The sequence below is a fragment of the Brachyhypopomus gauderio genome, chromosome 20, assembly GCF_052324685.1.
Source record: "Brachyhypopomus gauderio isolate BG-103 chromosome 20, BGAUD_0.2, whole genome shotgun sequence".
NCBI lineage: Eukaryota > Metazoa > Chordata > Actinopteri > Gymnotiformes > Hypopomidae > Brachyhypopomus > Brachyhypopomus gauderio.
In genome coordinates, this window is record NC_135230.1 from 7056727 (window position 1) to 7077914 (window position 21188).

The window sequence follows — 21188 nt, forward strand, 5'->3', positions numbered from 1 at the left end:
TCTACATCTAATGGGTTTTAACATCACACACAGTGTTTACCCTCATTTATCCATTTGTTCATATTCTGTTTATATTGATATTTGTGTCAAATTCTGACTGGACCTTGATTTGACTAGTTCCTTATTTTTGTTTTATAAAAATATTTTTTTTCCTTATGAATAATTGAAAGCAAATTCTTGATGAAACTTGTTGTAAGTTGAAACTGAGTGCAACAAAAGTGAATACACCTGTGATCACTGAGACACAAGTTAGAAAACAAAATTCAGTGCAGCTGTTTCCGATTAACCTAATTGCATAGACATGGTTCTAAAATGACCTGTGAACACCAGCACCTATTCTATTCAGTTTTGGTCTTATAGACTGTGTCTTCATATTTGTGCCATTTGTGTTTCTCCACATGGGAAACAAACTGACAATCTGATTGTGAAATTTCACAAAGAGGTAAAAGGACACATGGAGCTTAGTCATTGACTAAAACTCAATCACATAACAGTTGCAGCAGTAATTATGGGAAATTGCAAGGCATAGCACCACAAACCAGTGGCCGTCCTCCTAAAATAACACCATGGGCAGTGCGCTGGCTCTGTCTAGCTCTGAAAAACAGATGGGCAAATGCTTCAGACTTGCCACAGGGGTTATCAATGGAAATCTGGGTTTCCATGACAGCTCTGACAGTGTGAAGGACATCGCATAAAGTCAACGCCTGTGGACGGCATCCAAGAAAAGAAAAAAAAATGAATACCTCACTCACCCTTCAGCACAAGACTGCGAGAATTCACTGTGCTAATCAGCATGAAAAGAAACCTGATAAATAACGGGAACGTATGTTTTGGTCACATGACTCCAAGATGAATTTGTCAGGCTCAGATGGGGTCCAGAGTGTTTGGCATGATTCTGGCCAGCACTACGCAGGGATCTAACAGCCAGTCAAGGGAGGGTGAGTGTAGTGATACGGGGCAACAGGAGGGCAGAGGCAGCGCAGCGATGGGACCATGAACACCTAAGGATGTGCTAATATACTGTCTGACAAGATCCAGGAGCTTGGCAAAAGAGGAACATTCCGGCATCACAATCCAAAAATCGGAATAAAAATGTGGAAATATGACCTCGACAAGTAAGTCACCTGACCAGACTGCAACATTGGGGTATTTGAAAAAAAAAACGTAAAACAAAACGACCCTTCCAGTAAAAAGAAGCTGGCCTAGTTTCTGAAGGACGGCAGAACTCACCAGAAGTTTGTGCAGCACAGCTGTGAAATGAAAAGGCAAATGAAAAGATCTGAATCTCATTGATGAAGGTGTACTGACTTATGTTGCACTGGAGTCTCACTGTGAAGCCAGTTTTTTCTATATTGTTAATATTTTTTTTAAAAGGTATCTTACATTCATAGTATTCAACATAGTATCCAACATAGAAGCAATGAAATTACTGTATGCTGATGCCATCTTGTAATTATTTGACATTTAAGTCGTATTACACAAGGTTGGACTCACTTCCCCTGTATACTGTAAGTAAAGATTCACTGGAAACTTTCAAAAAGACAGACTTAGTCAAGTCAGGCAGAGAGTAAAATCACTATAAAAAGGGATGTTGCCTGCATGCTTCTGAAGCATGCAGAAACTCAACGCACATATGAATTGTACATTATATATGTATACGCATGCATAGAGATACTCAATACATATATGAATGACATGTTACATATTAATATTCTCTGAACCCGCAGGTGAAGGAACGTGGTTTCACCAGAGTGCACTCACTCAATAATGTTAACAGAGCACTCCAGGTCCTTCAGAAGAACAACGTGAGTCATGCCATACGGTTGTGAGGTTCATGGGCTCTCCCAGACAACTTCATGATGAAATTCCACGAAACGGTTGTAAACTGGAGCGTTTTAGCCAAACAACAGCGAGGCCGCACGTTTGAAGGAATTCTACTCTTTTGGACTTGCCTACCTACTGACTCTCCGGCTGACAACACTGACAACATTGTTTCCTACACTCAGACAGTGCACTTAATTGGAGAAAGGATGAATTTGTATTTTAGCTTTGTCTGTGATCTTTGAATAATCACAGCTAGGCGGAAGGGTTTTAACGTTGTTTTGCATTCTGCGCCCGTGTGGCAGGTTGAGTTGGTGAACATCGGAGGAGCCGATATTGTGGATGGGAATCATAAACTGACGTTGGGTCTCATCTGGAGCATAATTCTCCACTGGCAGGTAAGCGAGCACATTACATCAATGATCTCTGATGTGTACCACACGGAGGGATTCCACAGAGGGGAATACATTACGTGTAGGCATTAAAAAACGATCCGTTTCCATTTGTAAGTCGATCTTCGCAATATCGGAACATGAGTAAGGGACTCCGGTGTATCATCACATATTTATACCCTGGTGAGACACAAGTAATGGATGCCCACTTAAGAGCTCCAGGACTCTTAATGGAACGCCTATCTCTCTACTTCTTTTCACTTTCAATCATAGCGATCTATAGGCGTGTGCTGGTAAAAGCCCTCCAGGAGGCCAGCCAGGGAAAAACAAGGATGAAGATGCTTTTACTCGCACCATTAACAAAATCCCTGCTTTTCCCCCCCGCTTCGCTTTTGTGTTTGTGTTCTTCTTTAACAATTTGGGAGAAATAAGCTCAAAGCATCTGCAATTACACTATTCAAAGTGCACACTTTCCACTCTTAATAAAGCAACTTCTCACCAGTGTGCTGACTGGATACAGAAGTACTGTGTGCAGTGCGCTGATTGTAAAACATCCTTGGGTACTGAGAAAGGTGCAGTGTGTGTGTGTGCGGTTAATAATAATAACAACTCTGTTTCACTCTTTACTGCCTCCAGACACCACCAGTTCCATTGCTGTTAACTTTTTCCACAGTTACAAAACTTTATTTTATCTCTATTATCCCTTCGAAATGAGACAGACCACACCTGAAGTTTTCTTGAGCCGTGTTAAAACTGCCCTGTTAACTGAGTGGAAGTGCATGCTTGAATCTGCATATTTTAATTGTACCAGAACTAGAGACTATGAACTGAATATGCCTGTGCACTTATGACTGATTGTCATGTATGTGACAGCACAATTACCATATTATTGCCTTCTCAAATGTAGGCATATGCAAATTAGGAATGTGCAAATTAGGCATATGCTTTACCTGTGGCAGAGGAGGCTTCTGTGTGTCTTGGTTGCTCTGCAAAAATTGCAGAACCCTAGCAAGAGGGTGCAAAATCTCAGCAGTCGGCACTGTTTGAACAGTCAGTTGCTGCCTTCAAATACAATGAATGTGTCCAAGGATTTACAGTGATTTTTTTGGGCCATTTTGTTGTGGATTGTGTGCTGCAGGACCAGTAATAACAAGCAGGCATTTCATTTTTGCTTTCTGAAGAATACATCTAATACTTTATCCACTTTTAAATGTACGTTTATTTAAAAATAACTTGGAGTTAATAGTATAATGTTAATTAGTCATCTTACTTTTCCTTTCTGTCCAATTCTACATGTTGTGGTGCATGTGTGAAAATGTAAACCAAACGTATATTTAATTACTGAAATAAGGGATCAGAAATGTTATTTCTATTGTTGGTTGTCTTTCATGCCATTTATTTTTCTCCCAATTAAGGTGAAGGATGTGATGAAGGATGTGATGGCAGACCTAAAGCAAACCAACAGTGAGAAGATCCTGTTGAGCTGGGTCAGACAGTCCACTAAGAACTACCCACCGGTCAATGTTGTGAACTTCACTAGTAGCTGGGGAGATGGCTTGGCCTTCAATGCTCTGTTGCATCGTCACAGGTTAGTGCACACGCTGGTGATTTTAGCGTATGTGCACATGTGGTCATGGAGTATGTGATGTGTAGTAGTGAAGCAATGTTAAAGTGTTTGTGAATTCATTGAGTAGTTTGGATTTTTCCGTTTTTTTTTTTTTATGTCAGGTTTATATTCATCAATTTACTTGTTTTGAGGGAAATTTGTTGCGTTACCAACCGACTACATGAAACATGGAATCAGAGCATGTGCAAAAGTAAATGAACCGCAGCTGTAATTAGGTAAAGGACTCATGTGAGTGCTTAAGTAATCAATTAAGCAGACCAATCAAATGAGATTCTTGGAGCCACACTGATTAAAAGGGAGAGGAAACCAACCAAACCGCTGTCGTGCTAAGGTGTAAAGCACCCAGACCAACACTGCTGAGAGGACAGGAGACGTCTGAGGACATCAGGAAGATGGTGGTGACAGTCCATCAGTCTGGGGAATGCTACAAGGCCATCTCTAAAAGATTCCAGCTCCATCCATCCACTGTAAGACAAATCAATTACAAATCATCATCACCTGGGCAGCATCAACTATGCCCAGAAGTGGATGGCCATCAAAACGTACACCAAGAAGCACCAGAAAAATAATAGTTCATGTAAAGGCCACAGATCACCTCCAGAGAGCTGCAGACCTCTCTGTCAGCATCTGGGATAAATGTACATGCGTCTACAATCAGGAGAAAAATCAATACGACATGGCATTAATGGAAGAGTTGCTAGAAGGAAGCTTCTGATCTCAAGAAAGAACAACGCTGCCCATTTAAACTTTTCAGAGAGCATTTGGACAAACCTGAGATGTTCTGGACATCTATTCTCTGGACAGATGAGTTCAAAATTGAAATATTTGGCCACAATCAGAGGTGCCACCATTGGAGAAAAGCCAACTCTGCATATATAGAGAAGAATTCCATATAAATGCTGTGGCAAGATCTGAAGATGGCAAAAAGCACACCTCCCAAAAAAGATGTGAGACACTCGTTTGTAGTTACAGAAGATGTTTGGTTGAAGTAATTGCTGCAAAAGGAGGTGCCACAAACTACTAACTAAAACAAGTTCATATACTTGACAGATTTTAGTTCTAATTGACATTTGGATGTTGATTTAATAAGAAGTTTTTTTCATTTTTTATTTTGAGAAAACTGTGACCATGTTTGGATGGTTGGGCGGTTCATAAATTTTACTTTCAAGCAGCACTATATATAAATATATTATTATCTTTTTATGTAACAAAATATGGGTGTGATTATTGTTAATATTATTTATTTATTATTGTTTAATATTATTGTTTTAATAAATAATTTTTTTTCTTAAGGCCGGAGCTGTTTGATTGGGCTGTGGTGGAACAGATGGATAAGCCCATTGACAGGTTGGATCATGCATTCTCTGTTGCTGAAAGACATTTGGGCATTGATCGGCTACTCGACCCTGAGGGTATGATCTATTCTCACACCAACATTATATTCTACATTTCCAGTTAGTTTCAAAAGAAAAGGTTAGTTATAATCCACTAATAAAACAATTATATAATCTAACTGTATTAAAAGCCACATTTAATTTGTATAATTAGTTAATTTTCTATATTCCTCAATATTTTTGGTCTTCACTTCCAGTTCCCTGCCGGGTTTTCATTGCAGTATGGTTTAGGAGACGGGGATGATTATTGCTAGGATTATTATTACTGGGATGACAGGGATCATTATTGCAAAATAATTCGATTCTGTGCTCATTGAGGCATGTTGAAGTGAATCTGGAAGACAGCTTCAGTTCCCCACACTGTCACTACAGCCAACCTAAACCCAGTTTTAAAGGCCACCTGATATATCTTCCATTTTGACACATGAAGGACTGAATCTCAGAATAATCCCTAAGAAAATACGATTCTAAGCTTGCCATGTACTTCTTGTCATACAGTAATTTCATGTAGAACCACAATGGTTTAGGCTGGTAAGAAAAACGCTCCGGATTGGTTCGGAGAATTTGTAACTTATGCATCTTGACATCTTCTGGAGCCTTCAGCTTTGTCTGTTCCTCACGCCCCCCCCCCCCCCCCCCCCCACCCCCACCCCCACAGACGTGGCGACGGCTCACCCAGATAAGAAGTCCATAATGATGTACATCACTTCCCTGTTTCAAGTCCTACCCCATGGTTTGAGCATCGAGGCCATCCAGGAGGTGGAGACTCTCCCTCGATCTCTGGCCACTAAGGAGGAGACCGTCCACCTTCGAACACAGCAGCACTTCTCCCACCAGGTCGGCTCCCCCACGTCACGTCGGCCACCGTGCCGATCACAAGTTTTCTTCTCCAGAGCTTTTGAGTCAGCAGTGCTAAAATTAGAGAAGCTCTCCTCGGTAGGTCTGTGAGTACAGTCTGTCAGCTGACGCGCTCGTCTGAGTACAAAACGTGGCGACTTTCTCGTTATCACCCTCTCGCTCTCTGATTTAATAGTCGCCCCCCCCCAAATCAACGCTGCACGCCGCTGCTCTGCGTGTCTTTCTCTTCCCTTCCTCTCTTCTCCGATTACGGCACTTTTGTTGGGTCTCCTTTGATTTCCCCCTCCTTGTTCTCAGATCACTGTCAATGTGTCTCAGAGAGAGGTGCACAGCCCCTCCCCCTCCAGTAAGCCACGCTACAGAAGCTACGCCTTCACCCAGGCCGCGTATGTCAGGTCTCCCGAACACAAACGCAAGGTCCCCATCACGCAGGTTTGTCTCTTATGAAGTCCCGTGTGTGTCTGCCTCAAGGCGAGTTTTATTGTGCGTTGCATGCGAGGTCTTTTTTTTTTCATGCTTGGTAACGTGAATACTTAACATTCCTATTACAATGATCTCTTCTAAGAAGCATTAATAATTTAACACAACACTTTTATGCAATCCGTGACCGAAAGAATTGCTGTGGTTAAACCAATGAGGGGAGAGGGGCAAAAAACTTGCTGTCCAATCACACGGACCGATGAATTCGAGGCGGTGCCGGTGTTCATGGCAACAGTAGTCCGGGCAGGTACACAGCATGTAGCAGTGTACACACTGACCTTGGTCATTTATTCCAGGCTATGGTCAGGATGTATAATGTCAAACTCGCCGGCTGTGCCAGGCCTGGTTTTCTACCTATGCAAACACCCAGCATACAGCACATCATTCCCGGCCAATCCCGGCTGTCTCAGAGTCATGTGGTCATGGCAGCTGCTGCAGAGATGTTGATATTGTCCCCGTGTGGCCCACCACATCTCACATGAACTCCAGTCCACTCCATCAGATGCTCCAACTGGTCATTAGACAGTCACAGATGTTTGTCTTCAGCGCCCCACTCCTTCCATCCGCGGCCTGTTTCAGCAGGCAGCACTTATTTTTATTTCAATCCAAGGCTTATTTGAAAAAGAACTTCATATATAGGTTATGTAGTATATATATACTCAAAATCAATGAAAGTGCAGAAATATTGGAGTCTTTTACAAAAAATATAATACAAATTACAAATACAAAACACAAAAATAAATGTTCATATATTTTTGTTTATTGTTTATTATATATTTATTGGTCAATTTATACAGTTAATATTGGATTGAATATTGGAGTCAATCACAAAAGGAATGAACAACAAAAAAAGAAATGAACAAAATTCACCTCTAACAATCGAGGGGTAGGGTTAGAGTTAGTGTTAAGGGTTCACCCACAGAAAGCCCACCCATGCCTAGTGTTTGGTATGAATTCTGTCAGACTCTACACTTTTTAGCAAAGCCTGATAATGAGACTACTTGTTTCTAAGATGTGTGAGAAATGTTTCTAAAAAATATATATTATAATCCTGTTACCCTTTCTACGTGTGGGTGTATAATTATAGGTATGCAATCATTCATAGTACAGCTTAAAAATGTTGGACTTGCTGTCTTCGATATAAGATTTAGGAATTATTTCTGGATTTGATGTAAGAGGTTCTTTTCTCTTCCAACCTCCTCAGCTTAAAATGTATTTGCTTCCAAACTATTTATGAACCTTTTACTCTTAGGAGCTTGGGGACTGGAGATTCACACAGCTACTTATCTTCAGAGAACATCTCCGCCTAACGAGCCCCCCTCACATCCTGCTTCAATGCAGTTTCTTCCTTCCTAAACCCCCCCCCCACCACCCCCCTCCCTTGATTTATCAACTGACTTTTTGAAGTTTTTGAACTCAAACACCTAAAACCAATTTTGAGCTCCACTCGTCTCCGTCTCAGCTAGTAGAGTAGAACAAGTGCGTTGCTGCTAAGGCCAAGGTTGTGAGTACACTGATACATAGACTGATAAACATGTAAGCGACTCTGGATGAGCAAATCTATAGATGTAAATTTACAACACACTTCTATAAACTTTACATTTAAGTATTTTAGTTCCTCCTAGAATTTAGACCACCAAGAGGGATTGATCTTTGCATTTCAGATTAAGGAATCTGTCCAGTTTACAGTTTTGGACTGTTTACTGTTGGTCTTGGAGTGCTACTTTCATCTGTTGCACTAGACTGTATGTCAACAGCCTGACTGTAGACGTGTTTATATTTCATCAAATGAATCCGTCCCTGAACCCAGCCTTCACATTCCAAACTCCAAATCCAGTTTGTCCCCACCCTGATTGTATCTCTACCATTATTTGCTCATACAACGTCACGCTAAAACCTCTGAAAGAAAGACTACTGCAAAAAAAACAAAAAAAAAAACAAAACAAACAAAAAATACTCTAAATTCTTCTTAATGGAAAGCAGCAAAACACCAGCACTGTTAAAGACTATGAAAAACAGCCCAATAAAGAAATTTTGCGCTAATTAAGATGGTCCTTCATGGGTAAACCCCTCTGCCTGTTCTTCCCACAGGCTCCAGAACGGCCTGAAGATATGTGGCCCTCCCTGAGTCCCCTCCCCTATGGCTCCAACCAGCTCGAGAGCTACCAGAGGGCCCTGGAGGAGGTGTTGACCTGGCTCCTGTCTGCCGAAGACGGCCTGCGGGCTCAGCCGGCCATCTCCTCCTTTGTGGAAGAAGTGAAGGAGCAATTTCACACTCATGAGGTAATTCGTAACGTGTGTAAGAGCTCTCCCGATGTGACAGAATGATATTGGGGTTTAAGGATAAAACACTTGACCTTCACCACATACTGAAATTCCTCAGGAGATAATGCGCAGGGCTTATTTATTTATTTTGCATGCAAAGTTTTATTGCATGTACTTGTTACATAACAGAACTATATTGTCTGTTCTATTTCTGTCATGACGGCAAGGTCTTGCGCGTGCCAGTTTCAAGGATAGATTATGCCAGTGGGCCTTCTACTGACCCCTGTTGGACAGAGGGCATAATGCATGCTGGCGTGTTTTTGACAGCAATTGTGTGGTTAAGTATACGTAGGTGAAATGCAGTAATTTATACGCAGCATCTTGTGTGTGCTTTGTCAGTCCTGTATCCAGGTGTAGACAAGTCTGCTGTTTTTAATGCAAATGATCAATTTGTATACCAATAATATTTCAAATTCACTTCAGTTCCTTTATTTGTATATTCATTTTACAATGAACAATGGCTCCAGGCACATAATGGGAAAATATAAATTCCTTAAAGTGTAAGAGAGTAAAAATCTCTAAAAGTGCTTTGAGATACCCTCTGAGAAGCACCAGACAGACAGTGGGAGTCAATCAAAACATGAAATTCGAAAAAAGGTGAAAAGTCAATTCTCAATTAAGTAAATTTCAGCAATATAATAATGAAGAATGGACATATGTAAGATTAAATGGTACAGGTATTAAAACAGGTGTTAAAAGTGGAACATGTAGGAAAAGTCTGAGAAATGTGCAATGTGCAAAATTTCAAAAACCTTTATTTTAACTAGTGGTGGGCGTTAACGCAGTTAACGGCCCACCACTAATTTTAACCTTTTAAAATGTGAGTCAAGAAGTTAGAAGTATTTGAGGAGGTGATGACTTGTAGGTGATAATAGAAAAGTCCTAGGTTGGTGACGTAAGGATGTCCTCTGTACGCTTAGATTTATGTAGTGTCTAGATAATTTGTGTATAGTAGAGGAAAACTACCCGTCATATACTAGGATGTAAGACAGTTCTTGTAATGCTGGATATCTGTATATTAAACAAGATAAATCTATGTTTAAAGCACCACTGGTGCTTACAAATAGTATTTAGAGAACTTTGAGGTTAAAGCTTCCTTTCCTGAATGTATGTATGTAATATGTGTTTTGAATGTGTGTGACACCCTCAGGGCTACATGGTTGAGTTGACCTCTCACCAAGGCAGTGTGGGTAGAGTGCTGAAGGCGGGCAGCATCCTATTGGCTGAAGGTCACCTGACCGAGGAGGAGGAGAGTGAAATTAGGGAGCAGATGAATCTGTTGAACTCTCGGTGGGAACATCTACGAGTGGCCAGCATGGAACGACAAAGCAGGTACACAGTCATCCAAGTCAGTCTGATATTATGTTTGGGATCAGGTTGTTTCTAAGCTCAATTTCTGAAAGTTTGAAGAACAAATGTGGTGAATGATGATGAGGAAAGAAAGTCTGATCATTTTCTCCATCGTATTGTTATCTGTACTTTTGGACTTTTCTAGTTGCTAATAAATACAGAACTGCTAAAATACAATCCAACGTCAATAACTCACACAAACTAATGAAAACATATGGACAGTTGTCGTATGATAACTTAAATATGATGTAAGTTTAGTCACATTTCCCATGCCATTAACACCCACTGTCAGAAAGGATGCTCATGGTTAAGGTTTATCTAGCGAGTTGGAAAGTATACATACTATATTCATCTGAACAACATTTTAACCCAATTTCCAATATTACTGAGGTATAATGTGATCTTTGAGTTGCGCATATTTTGAGTTGTGCCATCTCCATGACTGGAAACTATGTTGCAGAAGCATTAACTGAACTTTCCCTTCACCGACTTCAGGCTTCATGAAGTTTTAATGGACCTCCAGAATCAGCAGCTGACGCAGCTCAGCACCTGGCTGGACGTTACTGAAGCTCGGATCAAACGAATGGGAGCCCAGCCCCTAGGCCCTGAACTAGAGGACGTGAAACGCTTGATTGAGGAGCATAAAGTATGTTGTTGTTGTTGGGCCGAACTCATTTGGGAACACGACAGTTTGGGGCCTGACACTGACTGTAAAAGACCCGAGCAGCCCGCGTCCGCGTTTCAGTAAGAAACTTGAACAAACGGTGAAACTGGTGATAATATGCTGTCTTTAAAGCTGTTGCAGGAGGATCTTGAGATGGAGCAGGTACGTGTGAACTCCCTGACCCACATGGTGGTGGTCGTGGACGAGAGCAGCGGCGACAGCGCCACCGCAGCCCTGGAGGAGAAACTACAGGCAAGCGGTTGATATTCCAGGTGTGATGCGCCACGCTGAATACACGTCGTGCGTAACGCCCCTGTTGTCTCCTTCATGTTCCTCACGTAGAACCTCGGGGAGCGTTGGGCAGCCATCTGCAAGTGGACGGAAGAACGCTGGCTTCTCCTTCAGCAAATCCTGATGACCTGGCAACATTTCACTGAAGAACAGGTACGGAGGAGAACCAAGGCCTTGGCATTAAATTACACACGTAGCACAGACCATTTATTTTACACTGGTTGGTGGTTGTAAATGAGATCAGCTCCCATGTTGCGGAGAGCATGTTAACAACTCCCCCAGAGGATGAAATAATGTAATTTTTTTTTACATTTAAAATCTTATGACCCTCATAAAACGTATGAGGGAATATGGTCATTATATTCGTATTGAGGATCTCGTATAATTGGCTATTTTTTTCAGCACCTGTTTGATTCCTGGCTAACACAGAAGGAGCAATTAGTTCTATCCATCCAAAGCAGTGGTACCACTGATCACAGTGAAGTGGCTGCCAACCTCAGAAAGCTTGCTGTAAGTGATCAAACACAGAATAGGATTATATTATATATATCATGTCTAATTGGATGATGTCTGATTGGATCATGAAACCTTTCTTAAAGTGACTTGTCTGAATAGATTAAAATTTGAACCAATTGATAGATGGCAAAATTAGTGCCAGATCTGAACATCCATTATCCGTTTTACAGATTCTGAAAGCAGAGCTTGAACTAAAAAGGCAGACGATGGACAAGCTCTGCTCTCTTGTTCAAGATCTGCTGTCCAACATCAAGAACAAAGAAGCGTCTGGGAGACTGGAAGCAAAGTTGGAGAATTTCGCTCAGCGGTGGGACAAACTGGTGCAGTCGCTCCAACTGGCCAGCACCAAGGTGAGGTTCCTCGTCCTGTTCCTCGTCTTTGAGCGTGTGTGAGTCCCTTCTCGTTGTTTCAACCACAGCTCACCCAGTGGCCCTCTGCATTCTGTGCAGCCTCCAAACACAGTTCCCCAACTCCCGTCTCTGCTTCAGGTCTGGCTTCGTGGTGTTTCTGCGTCTACATATAGGGCTAACCTTTGCCATTTTGTGCTGTGTAGTTTTCCTCCACCGTTACTACGTCGCAGTCGGAGGTTGTACATACGACCGTGGAAACCAAAGTCACCACACATCAGAAGAAGGTTGTGAAGCACGCTAAAGAAGCCCTGACGACCCCTCCACCTCAGAAGAAACGCCAGACTGTTGTTGACTCAGAGCTTCGGAAAAGGTGAGCTGCTCTATCACTCTTTTGGTCTCCAGGTCTGCATGAAGATAGCGTACTTAATGTAATGTAGCCACGTGGAATTTGATAGTCATTGAAAATCACAATCAACAACATGATCGTGTGTCTTTGTTCTGTACTGTGAAAGGGAACCTGAAACATCAGTGTTATGCACACATAAGTGCAGTTTGATTTGATTTTTTTAAACTGAAGCTAAAAATAAATACTTTTTCCCCTCGTATTTGCCCAGACTGCTGCTTAAGTTGCCTGAAGGTGTAGCCATCAGCACATTTACTTCCTGCTGTGTCAACAAATCAAAACAGGAACAGATTCCTATTTTTAGCCATTATATTTTTATAAGGATCACGTTGGCCGGCTGTGATAGATTGGTGCCCTGTCTGAGGCTGGTTCCTTGTGCTGTCAGGATGAGCTCTGACCACGTAACTTGGATTAAGCCGTTTGGAAGAAGAATTAATGAATGTTTGCCGGAACTGCATTAAACATGAACATATTAGGCAAAGACATCACTTCTGAAACTCTTTTCAATTTAGAGTGCTCATAAAGTCATCTATCTGTACTCTTCCAACACTATGCTCAAAGCAATTTACATTTGGAATTGGGCACTAGACTATTTAAATTAAAACCAAGGAGTTGATTAAAAATCCCTTTTTTATTCTTACAATTAATGCCCAAGACAAAATCCCATGGTATTACTGCACCTTAAACATCCAGTGAAACATCTAGTGTTCACTCAAGCAATCCCAGAAATACCGGTGCGTTGAAATTACTGCATAAGGAAGAATGTTTGAATGTTTTTTAACCATTGAGTATGGTCAGCAGACACAGGAAGTATTTGAGATGAATACCACTATGTGGGGTTCTACCAGTTACTTTTACATACTTTTCCCAACCTGAGCTGTGAATGTTTGTGTGTTATCAATTTAAGATTGCTTATCTGTCATTGTGATGATCGGGCCAATTTATAATGAATTATTAGTGTATAAATTTATTATTTTAATTGGTTCCATAACGTTTTGCACCTGTATCTGAAGGGATAATGAATCACTTAAGAGGCACGGACAGCGTTTAGGAAACGGCGTTACTGATTTTAGTTTATACAGGAATTTGTAGCATTTGAAGAGTGTTTAGTGGTGTGTGAAGAGTTTTACCAGAGAATGACTCAGGTGGAGGTGAAGATACGCAGGTGGAATAGAGAGTAAGAAGAAGTGTTTCACTCACTCACTTCTTGTTTCTTAAAGGTTTGATGTGGACTTCACTGAGATTCACAGTTTCATGACACGTTCAGAGGCCATCCTACAGAGTCCGGAGTTCTCCGTATCGCGCAAAGAAGGCAGCGTGGCAGACCTCTACGAGAAAGTCCTGGTAAGACCAGTGAGCGCGACCATAATTACAGGCGGCAAATGAAAACATTGGAGTGGTCGCATCGTCCCAAAGAAAGACGTGAACTTGTGTTGCACCAAACTGAGACTCGTTCAACTGCCCTGCAGGCGATCGACAGAGAGAAGCCGGAGAAGCTCAGGAAGCTGCAGGAGGCCACACGCTCGGCGCAGGCGCTAGTAGACCAGCTCACCAGTGGTAATGCATTCACCACTCCTCTACACTCCTCTCTGCTCCTTCCCTCTCCTCTCCTCTCTTCTCCTCTCCTCTCTTCCCCTCCCCTCTTCTATGGCAGTGTGTCTTTGTGGGGAAAGCCATGAGGACTCACTGGAAACTGGTTCATATGTGTCTTGCTTTTTTAATTTTAAAAAATCTTATTTGTGATGTATTGCTGTTTTTACAAAGGAAAACATATTTCTGTAAATTAAAGCTGTTGTGAAGACCTTTTATTTTTAGTATTCATAATTTAGCTAATTGACCTTGTAAATGACACATCCAGACATTTTGTTTCCTTTGTGCTCAAATGGTCCATAGAAAACTGATCAGAAACGTGTTTTAATGGTCAAATCAGATAATGGTTGCTTTCTTTTTAGCCCTTTTCCCTTGGATCTGTTTGCAGTCTGAAATATAACACTTGAGTTTTCCCTTAATAGGTACTATTGACCATTAGAGTTTTAATTCAACAAAACAAACGACTTCTTTAACTGGTCTCCATCGTCCGCTTGTTTATTTAGGCCATTAACAAAAATTCCCCAAACCACTATATTCTATTCTACTGCAGCTAATCCACCTTTAAAAAAACAATTCATTAATATTTCAGCTGGTTAACTGTTAGGCTGCTAAACAATTATGGGGAAGAACGTAAAACCCTGTGGAATATTTATGGAAATAAATGAATATTTATTTCACATCTTGACCACTTTAACTCGGTGACAGAATCTTCGTCTGAGATTTGGAGATGCTTTTCAGTGTATAGCCTCTTTCTCTCCTTTTCTTCCTTTATAACCTTTTTCATTTCCATCACTTGCTTGTTGAAGGTTACAGTTGGAAATCTTCTGAACCTTCCTCACAGGCTACATTATAGAGTCCCTTTAACTGTGTCTGAAGATATACCGCTAACACGTCATTTCCCTTTAACTGTGTCTGAAGCTACACGGCTAACACTTCATTTTCCTTTAACTGTGTCTGAAACTACACGGCTAACACTTCATTTCCCTTTAACTGTGTCTGAAACTACACGGCTAACACTTCATTTCCCTTTAACTGTGTCTGAAACTACACGGCTAACACTTCATTTCCCTTTAACTGTGTCTGAAGCTACACCACTAACACTTCATTTCCCTATAACTGTGTCTGAAGCTACACAGCTAACACTTTCTTTCCTGCCATTCCTGTATCTGATGTAGACTGAGATGTGCAATGCCTTGCTATCTCAGTCTTTCAGCTGTAATTTCATTTTTTTTATTACGAGTCTCCAGACTTCACAGCAGGGTTCAAGGTATCACAAAGACAGGTCAAGTACTGTTGGACATCTTTATATGAGATACATCAAACCTCAGATCTCAGTTTGGAAGACTACAGTGCATCTTTATCTTTACCAGTTATGTTTTTATTTAAGGTATATTTTGTCAAATGTTTTAAACCTAGGATGCATTTCATTGATATAGGGGATGACTTTTTTCTTAAAATTGTACTCATATCTTTGACTTCAGCAGATAAACAGTTTGTCAGTACTAAATTGCTGAGATGCTCAAATGAACACATTTATGATAGAAAAAAACATTACCCAAGTTAGATTTTGGCGATTCACAGAGACAACAAATGAATAGAAGAAATAAATAGGAGTGCTGATTCCAATCACGCTCCAACATTTCAGCCAGTGTTGTTTGGCACCAAGTGCAGATATACAAGGATGAAATGTGTAGAAAGAAATCAAGCTAATAAAAAAACATCAGTAAATCTAATGAGTATCTTTACAGGATATGAAAGTGTAGCACAGCCGTGACAATAATCAAATAAACACAAATAAACATGAATAAACACGAGCGTGACGGAGCTGCTACAACAACCTGCTGCTTGCACAGTGACATCTTGGATCATATTTTTAGAAGCATACTGAACATTTGCCCAGAATTAGGGGAAAAAAACACTTGCTACCATAGAGAACATGCTGTTGTGTGATGTGAAAATCTCACAACCAATGACCTTTGTTGACAAACAAAGATGTTGACCAACAAAGTAAGAAACACTACATGTGTTAAGTCCTTTAGGACTCCTCGTTTATTCCTGGTCATCCCACAATGCCTGAACACTTGCTCCTGTGAAATGTCACCTACACCACTTGTGCACTGACAAAATAATTGTTTCTTAATTTTTGTCTCCTTTGTGCATTTTCTAGGCACATTTAGACAGAACCTTCAGATATTTGACAATCGTCTGGTTTGCTAGTCCACATCCTGGCGGATCGGCTGCCAGTGCAGGAATTTGTCCATTGGGTAGCTGATGTGGTTTTATTGGCCTCATCTGTCTGTCATGGCGTCCTCCTGAGCCATGATTAATGGGGGGTTTCTTTTATATTGATTTATGGGCTACGGCTGCTTGGCCATGCCGTGGGAGTTCTGTGCGCTTCAGCGAGGCCCGCATCTGAATCGCAGGATCGTGGCAGGTGTCTGCTCCACTTTTCAGCCTCAGCTGTCCAGATCCTAATGACTTTAGCAGTAGTACACACCAGCCGTGCTGGCCGTCAGGACGAGTGGAGCTGAGCTCTGCGTGTGCATGGAGCCATGCTGCTGTGTCTCACAGATCACCGCCAGAACTGCTGTCTTCATATCCATCCCGATAGAAGCTCCGCAGCAGCGGCGTGTCCCCACCACGTCCTCAAAAGGCTGCTTTTGTCCCCACATGTTTTTAAAAGTGTACTCTAAAAATATTTGTGCAGTATTAGACCGCTTTATTGAATATTTTCATATTCACATTCGAATATTTTCATATTCAAATAATTATTTTAGTTCAAATGTTCATATTAATAATGTCATTTATTCAATTATGATATGTGAAATAAATTATGGAAAAAAAATGTCTTTTTAGGAAACAGTTAATAGAAATAGTACCATTTAAAGTATATTAAAATAAGCAGATATTAAGGCACAGTGCTGGTAGCTTTCTTCCTCTGTTTAATGCCAACAGGCTTGACAAACACGGCCTTTCATGAACCTCTTCCTTTCAGTTTCAGCTCTGATTTCTTTTCAGTTTCATGAACGTACAAGGAAGTGATTCTTAAAGGGAATACAAATGTGAGGTGCAACTGAATCGGTGCCCTTTCCACGTTAGTCTTTTTAAAGAGAAGCTGTGCTCATGTTCTAAAGAAACCAGTCTTATTTAAATCGAGCATCGATCAGTGAATTCACCAGTATAAAATTTATAGCAAATCCAATTAAATGTGCCCTTTTTAGTTCCCAGAACCACATATTTGCATGAATAATGTAACTAAAACATAAAATTATATAATGAAACCTTTAAGTACCACAAATGTGTAGTTTTTCTCTGAATGACTATTAGCCATGTCTTTGACCAAAACATATTTGATGCGAGGAAGGATGGCCATTACACTCATAGTGAGACTCTTTACTCAGTCAATAAGTAAAGATTAACCCTGCAGTTTTAAGGCTTATAGGAATTTTCATATATTTTGTGTTGACATTAGCTTGTCTACTTTTGCCGACACATTCATCGCAAAGCTCGACGATGTAATGACGAATGCTGCGACGGTGTCTATGACTACCACTAATCCCAAATTCAATAATGTAATTTTTTTTACTGTTTTTCTTCCACAGATGGGCAGAATTCCGACGACATTCAGCAAGCTGCGCAGCAATTACGGGCCCGCTGGGTGGACTTCTGCGCCCTCCTGGCCGAGAGGCTGGCGTGGCTGGCCTACCAGACCAAAGTCCTGGCTTTCTACAATCTCTTCCAGGAACTGGAGCAGGTTGTGGCCAATTCGGAGAACTGGCTGAAGGTGCAGCAGCCCCCGGCGTGCGAGGCCGAGCCTCTGCGGGTTCAGCTGGAGCGCTGCAGGGTAACCGCTGATGCCTGCCTGTGCGCATGGGGGTCTTGTTCCTCTCTTTACGTGTGTCTTTCATTGTCTGTTTGTTCTGTGTCCATATGCAGGACAAAGTCTGTCTATTGCTGTGTCTTTCCAGGTAATGCTCTTTACCCACTGCATGTGCTCAAAGTGCTGTTGCGTCCAGAATAAAACGCTGTGTACAAATGAGAGCTTTGTGGGATTAGTGCTTTAACTGTGCCTGATACTGCTCCACAGTATGGGGGTGTCATTTGGGGTGGTTAGTAGGGAGTGGTGTAGGGTGCAGGAGCAGAGGCCCCCCTGGAAGTGGCCGAGTGACAAACACCTTTCAGAGCCCTAAAAGAGCTCCTTGCATGCCTTAAGTGAAGTAAGATATGCAGAAATTGGTACTTACAATAATATAACTTATTATTGTTATATTTAATATTATATTTTATATATATATATATATATATATATATATATATATATATATATATATATATATATATATATAACAAACTATGTATATATATATATATATATATATGTATATATAAACTATGTATAGGAAGTTGAATACATGAAATTTTGTTGTTGCTAATCAATACTCATTTCTCTAGCATTCGGTGTTGACATTATTTGGACATGAAAAAAACTTAAAAACCAGTTCACAGTATAATACAGGAATACAGTATATAGCAGGGCTGGCCAACCCGCGGCTCGCGAGCCGCATGCGGCTCTTTGCCTTGTTTCATGCGGCTCCCCAGCCGGTCCGCGGGCTCACCTGCACAAACGGGGCGACACACTGCTACATTTCCGTGGTGCGCGGTTAGTTTACAAGCCTAGCGAGCCGCTAATACTTTTAAAAGCGGCGTAGTGGAAAACACGCATTTGACTGTCTTCACAGCTAATAATTTACACTCACCACCACCCACCCTCACGTACCCATGTACGATATGGCTCTTTGCCGTAACACAGTAAGAAAAGTGGCTCTTGGTCTATGACGGGTTGGCCACCCCTGGTATATAGTATGAGAATACAGTATATAGTATGGGAATATAGTATATAGTATGGGAATTTTAAGTCTACTGTGAGTAGACTGACATCATTAAGCAACAAACAGTGATCTGTTCTCTCTGTTTGTTAAGATTAAGTACAAAAGAGTCCTTGGTTGAAATGTAGTACAATTTCTCTTTAATTACTGGCTGTTTAATATTTCATGTAGAACTTGGATTGCCTGAAGGATCTTTAATTCAGAACTGTGGCCATATTTTAAGGTTCATGTCATAAGATGAGAATTCAAACCATTCATATTGCCTTCAAATACCACCGACGATGATTGTCACTTCTCATTCATCAGTGTTGAAGTCTGTTAAGTGGAATGCATTAATTGAATTCTTAAAGTTAAGATTATCTCTGTATTGGTTTGAGTTTACAACCTAATTGGTGCTCATAATGAAAATATGTCTTGCATATTTTACTAGTGGACAACAAAAGACGATGAAATTTTGAAAATCCATAAAATGTGCTGAGATGAAGTATTCATGGGTCGCACCACCAGGACTGTGGCACCAGCGTTTGCGTTACAAAGACCTTCACAAATCCAGACATGTGCTCTGTTTCTAGGACGAAATCGCTCGCCTTTCTGCAGTCCAGCCCCAAGTGCAGCAGCTCCAACAGCAGCTCGGGGAGCTGAGGGAGAAAGAGGAGACGCCAGTTCTCTTTGACGCTGATATATCAGCCTTCCAGGAACACTACCAGAAAGTCCTAGAAGACCTAAAGGCTAGAGAGAAGCAGCTCGTATTAGGTGAGGGATGTTTTGATGTTCTGTTGTGGAACTGCCGAAGGAGCCGCCAAGAGAAAAACCCAGTTCGGATGAAACGTGTTACATTTTCACGTTTCACACTTTTGAAGTTTCAGACAGGGGGAGCTACGTTTGTTGGCAAACTGTCGGTAGGTGTATGAGCGTGTTCCAACAACAACAGTAGCTTTGTTGTCTCTCAACACTCGCACCCAAGACTGCAATTTCCTTTGCTAGTCGTTTGACCAGCGGTAGAAAAGTAGGACAGCTTTTTTAGAACAGCTACTCCAACGATCCTGTAGCACACCTGGTATCCCATGTAGAAAAGGTGCTGACAACAAGAAGGTCATGGGTTTGATTCCTTGAAAGAACACATACTGTCATACTGATATATACCCACGTTGCTCGGGGTAGGAATCTCTGCCAAATGCAACAAATTGGAAGCATTTATAAGCACAACACCCCACTTAGTGTCAGAAGAAACAAATGTTACAGTTCAGTTACGTGAATGGTTCAGTCTCGATTATGCAAAAGTGCCCTATTCACATTAAATGAGTGAAATAGGTGGGACGGTCTCCAGAAAGTACCTGATTTTAACTACTGCTTGAGTGATTCTGCTGTCCCTAAGATGCTACGTGGCCTCTGTCCCTAAGATACTATGTGGCCTCTGTCCCCAAGATGCTAAGTGGCCTCTGTCCCTAAGATGCTATGTGGCCTCTTTCCCTAAGATGCTGGGTGACCATCAGAGACCTCTGTCAGCTTCTGACATTTACTGTGTTTACTAAGTCCTGTACAGGAATAGTTATTGAAAACAGCAAAGCTGAAGTTAAAGTAAGGATAATTTAAAAAGCGCACCTCAATACCATAGTACCTTAGTATAGTGTGCAAGTATCTAAGTATACAGTGGGGGGTTTTATTGCTTATTTGGTGCATAGTTAATCATTTGTAAGAGTAAACATAACATTTTGACTAGCTGTAGCCTGCTCTCTGTGTCCTCTGATTGTGCTGTATTCTCTTGTATTTGGAGGTCAGGGTCATGAGCACTGCCATAACAGGGGAGACAGAATCGGGGTTTATGCAGAAACGCAGAAACATGGATCATTAGCTCAAGCAGTGTGCCAGGAAACGCACCTTAGCAGCTCTGTCTGCTCATCCCATATTTGTTTTGAGGGCTTGCTGAGGCTCCTGCAAATGCTCACTAAGTGGCCCGAGAATCCAGTTATGGCTCTGAAGATTTGGGGTTGTTCAAATATTACGGCTGTTGTCATCCATCTCTCAGGGCAGCAGAATTCCTTCCATTGTCATCCGTTGCCGTGGTTAATATCACCCATGACAACAGTCTAATTATTTCTGCTTTTTGGGTTTTTTTTTTTCTGCCAGACATGTAATTTGATCAGCTAAACCATGCAGTCTGCCTATCTAGACCAGCAGGCCTATCGGTTCTAGACGGGGTAATAGAACAGATGTCTCGGGGAGAACGGTTTGAATATGCGG

General features: G+C 41.3%; 1 protein-coding gene across 12 annotated transcripts in view; it reads left to right on the forward strand.

Annotated features, from left to right (window-relative positions):
* Positions 1 to 21188, forward strand: part of dmd (dystrophin) — a 118584-nt gene that overhangs the window by 12117 nt on the left and 85279 nt on the right. For all 12 annotated transcript variants that reach the window (XR_013122548.1, XR_013122546.1, XR_013122547.1 and 9 more), the window contains exons 4-21: positions 1728 to 1805; positions 2127 to 2219; positions 3629 to 3801; positions 5134 to 5252; positions 5893 to 6071; positions 6390 to 6524; positions 8664 to 8855; positions 10048 to 10229; positions 10743 to 10893; positions 11044 to 11163; positions 11254 to 11355; positions 11605 to 11712; positions 11889 to 12068; positions 12272 to 12438; positions 13692 to 13815; positions 13941 to 14028; positions 17664 to 17905; positions 19520 to 19700. Coding sequence is in view for 8 of the 12 variants with exons in the window: in XM_076982634.1 (XP_076838749.1) it covers positions 1728 to 1805; positions 2127 to 2219; positions 3629 to 3801; positions 5134 to 5252; positions 5893 to 6071; positions 6390 to 6524; positions 8664 to 8855; positions 10048 to 10229; positions 10743 to 10893; positions 11044 to 11163; positions 11254 to 11355; positions 11605 to 11712; positions 11889 to 12068; positions 12272 to 12438; positions 13692 to 13815; positions 13941 to 14028; positions 17664 to 17905; positions 19520 to 19700 (2614 nt within the window). In the remaining 4 variants the exon portion in view is untranslated. The remainder of the gene's footprint in view (positions 1 to 1727; positions 1806 to 2126; positions 2220 to 3628; positions 3802 to 5133; positions 5253 to 5892; positions 6072 to 6389; positions 6525 to 8663; positions 8856 to 10047; positions 10230 to 10742; positions 10894 to 11043; positions 11164 to 11253; positions 11356 to 11604; positions 11713 to 11888; positions 12069 to 12271; positions 12439 to 13691; positions 13816 to 13940; positions 14029 to 17663; positions 17906 to 19519; positions 19701 to 21188) is intronic.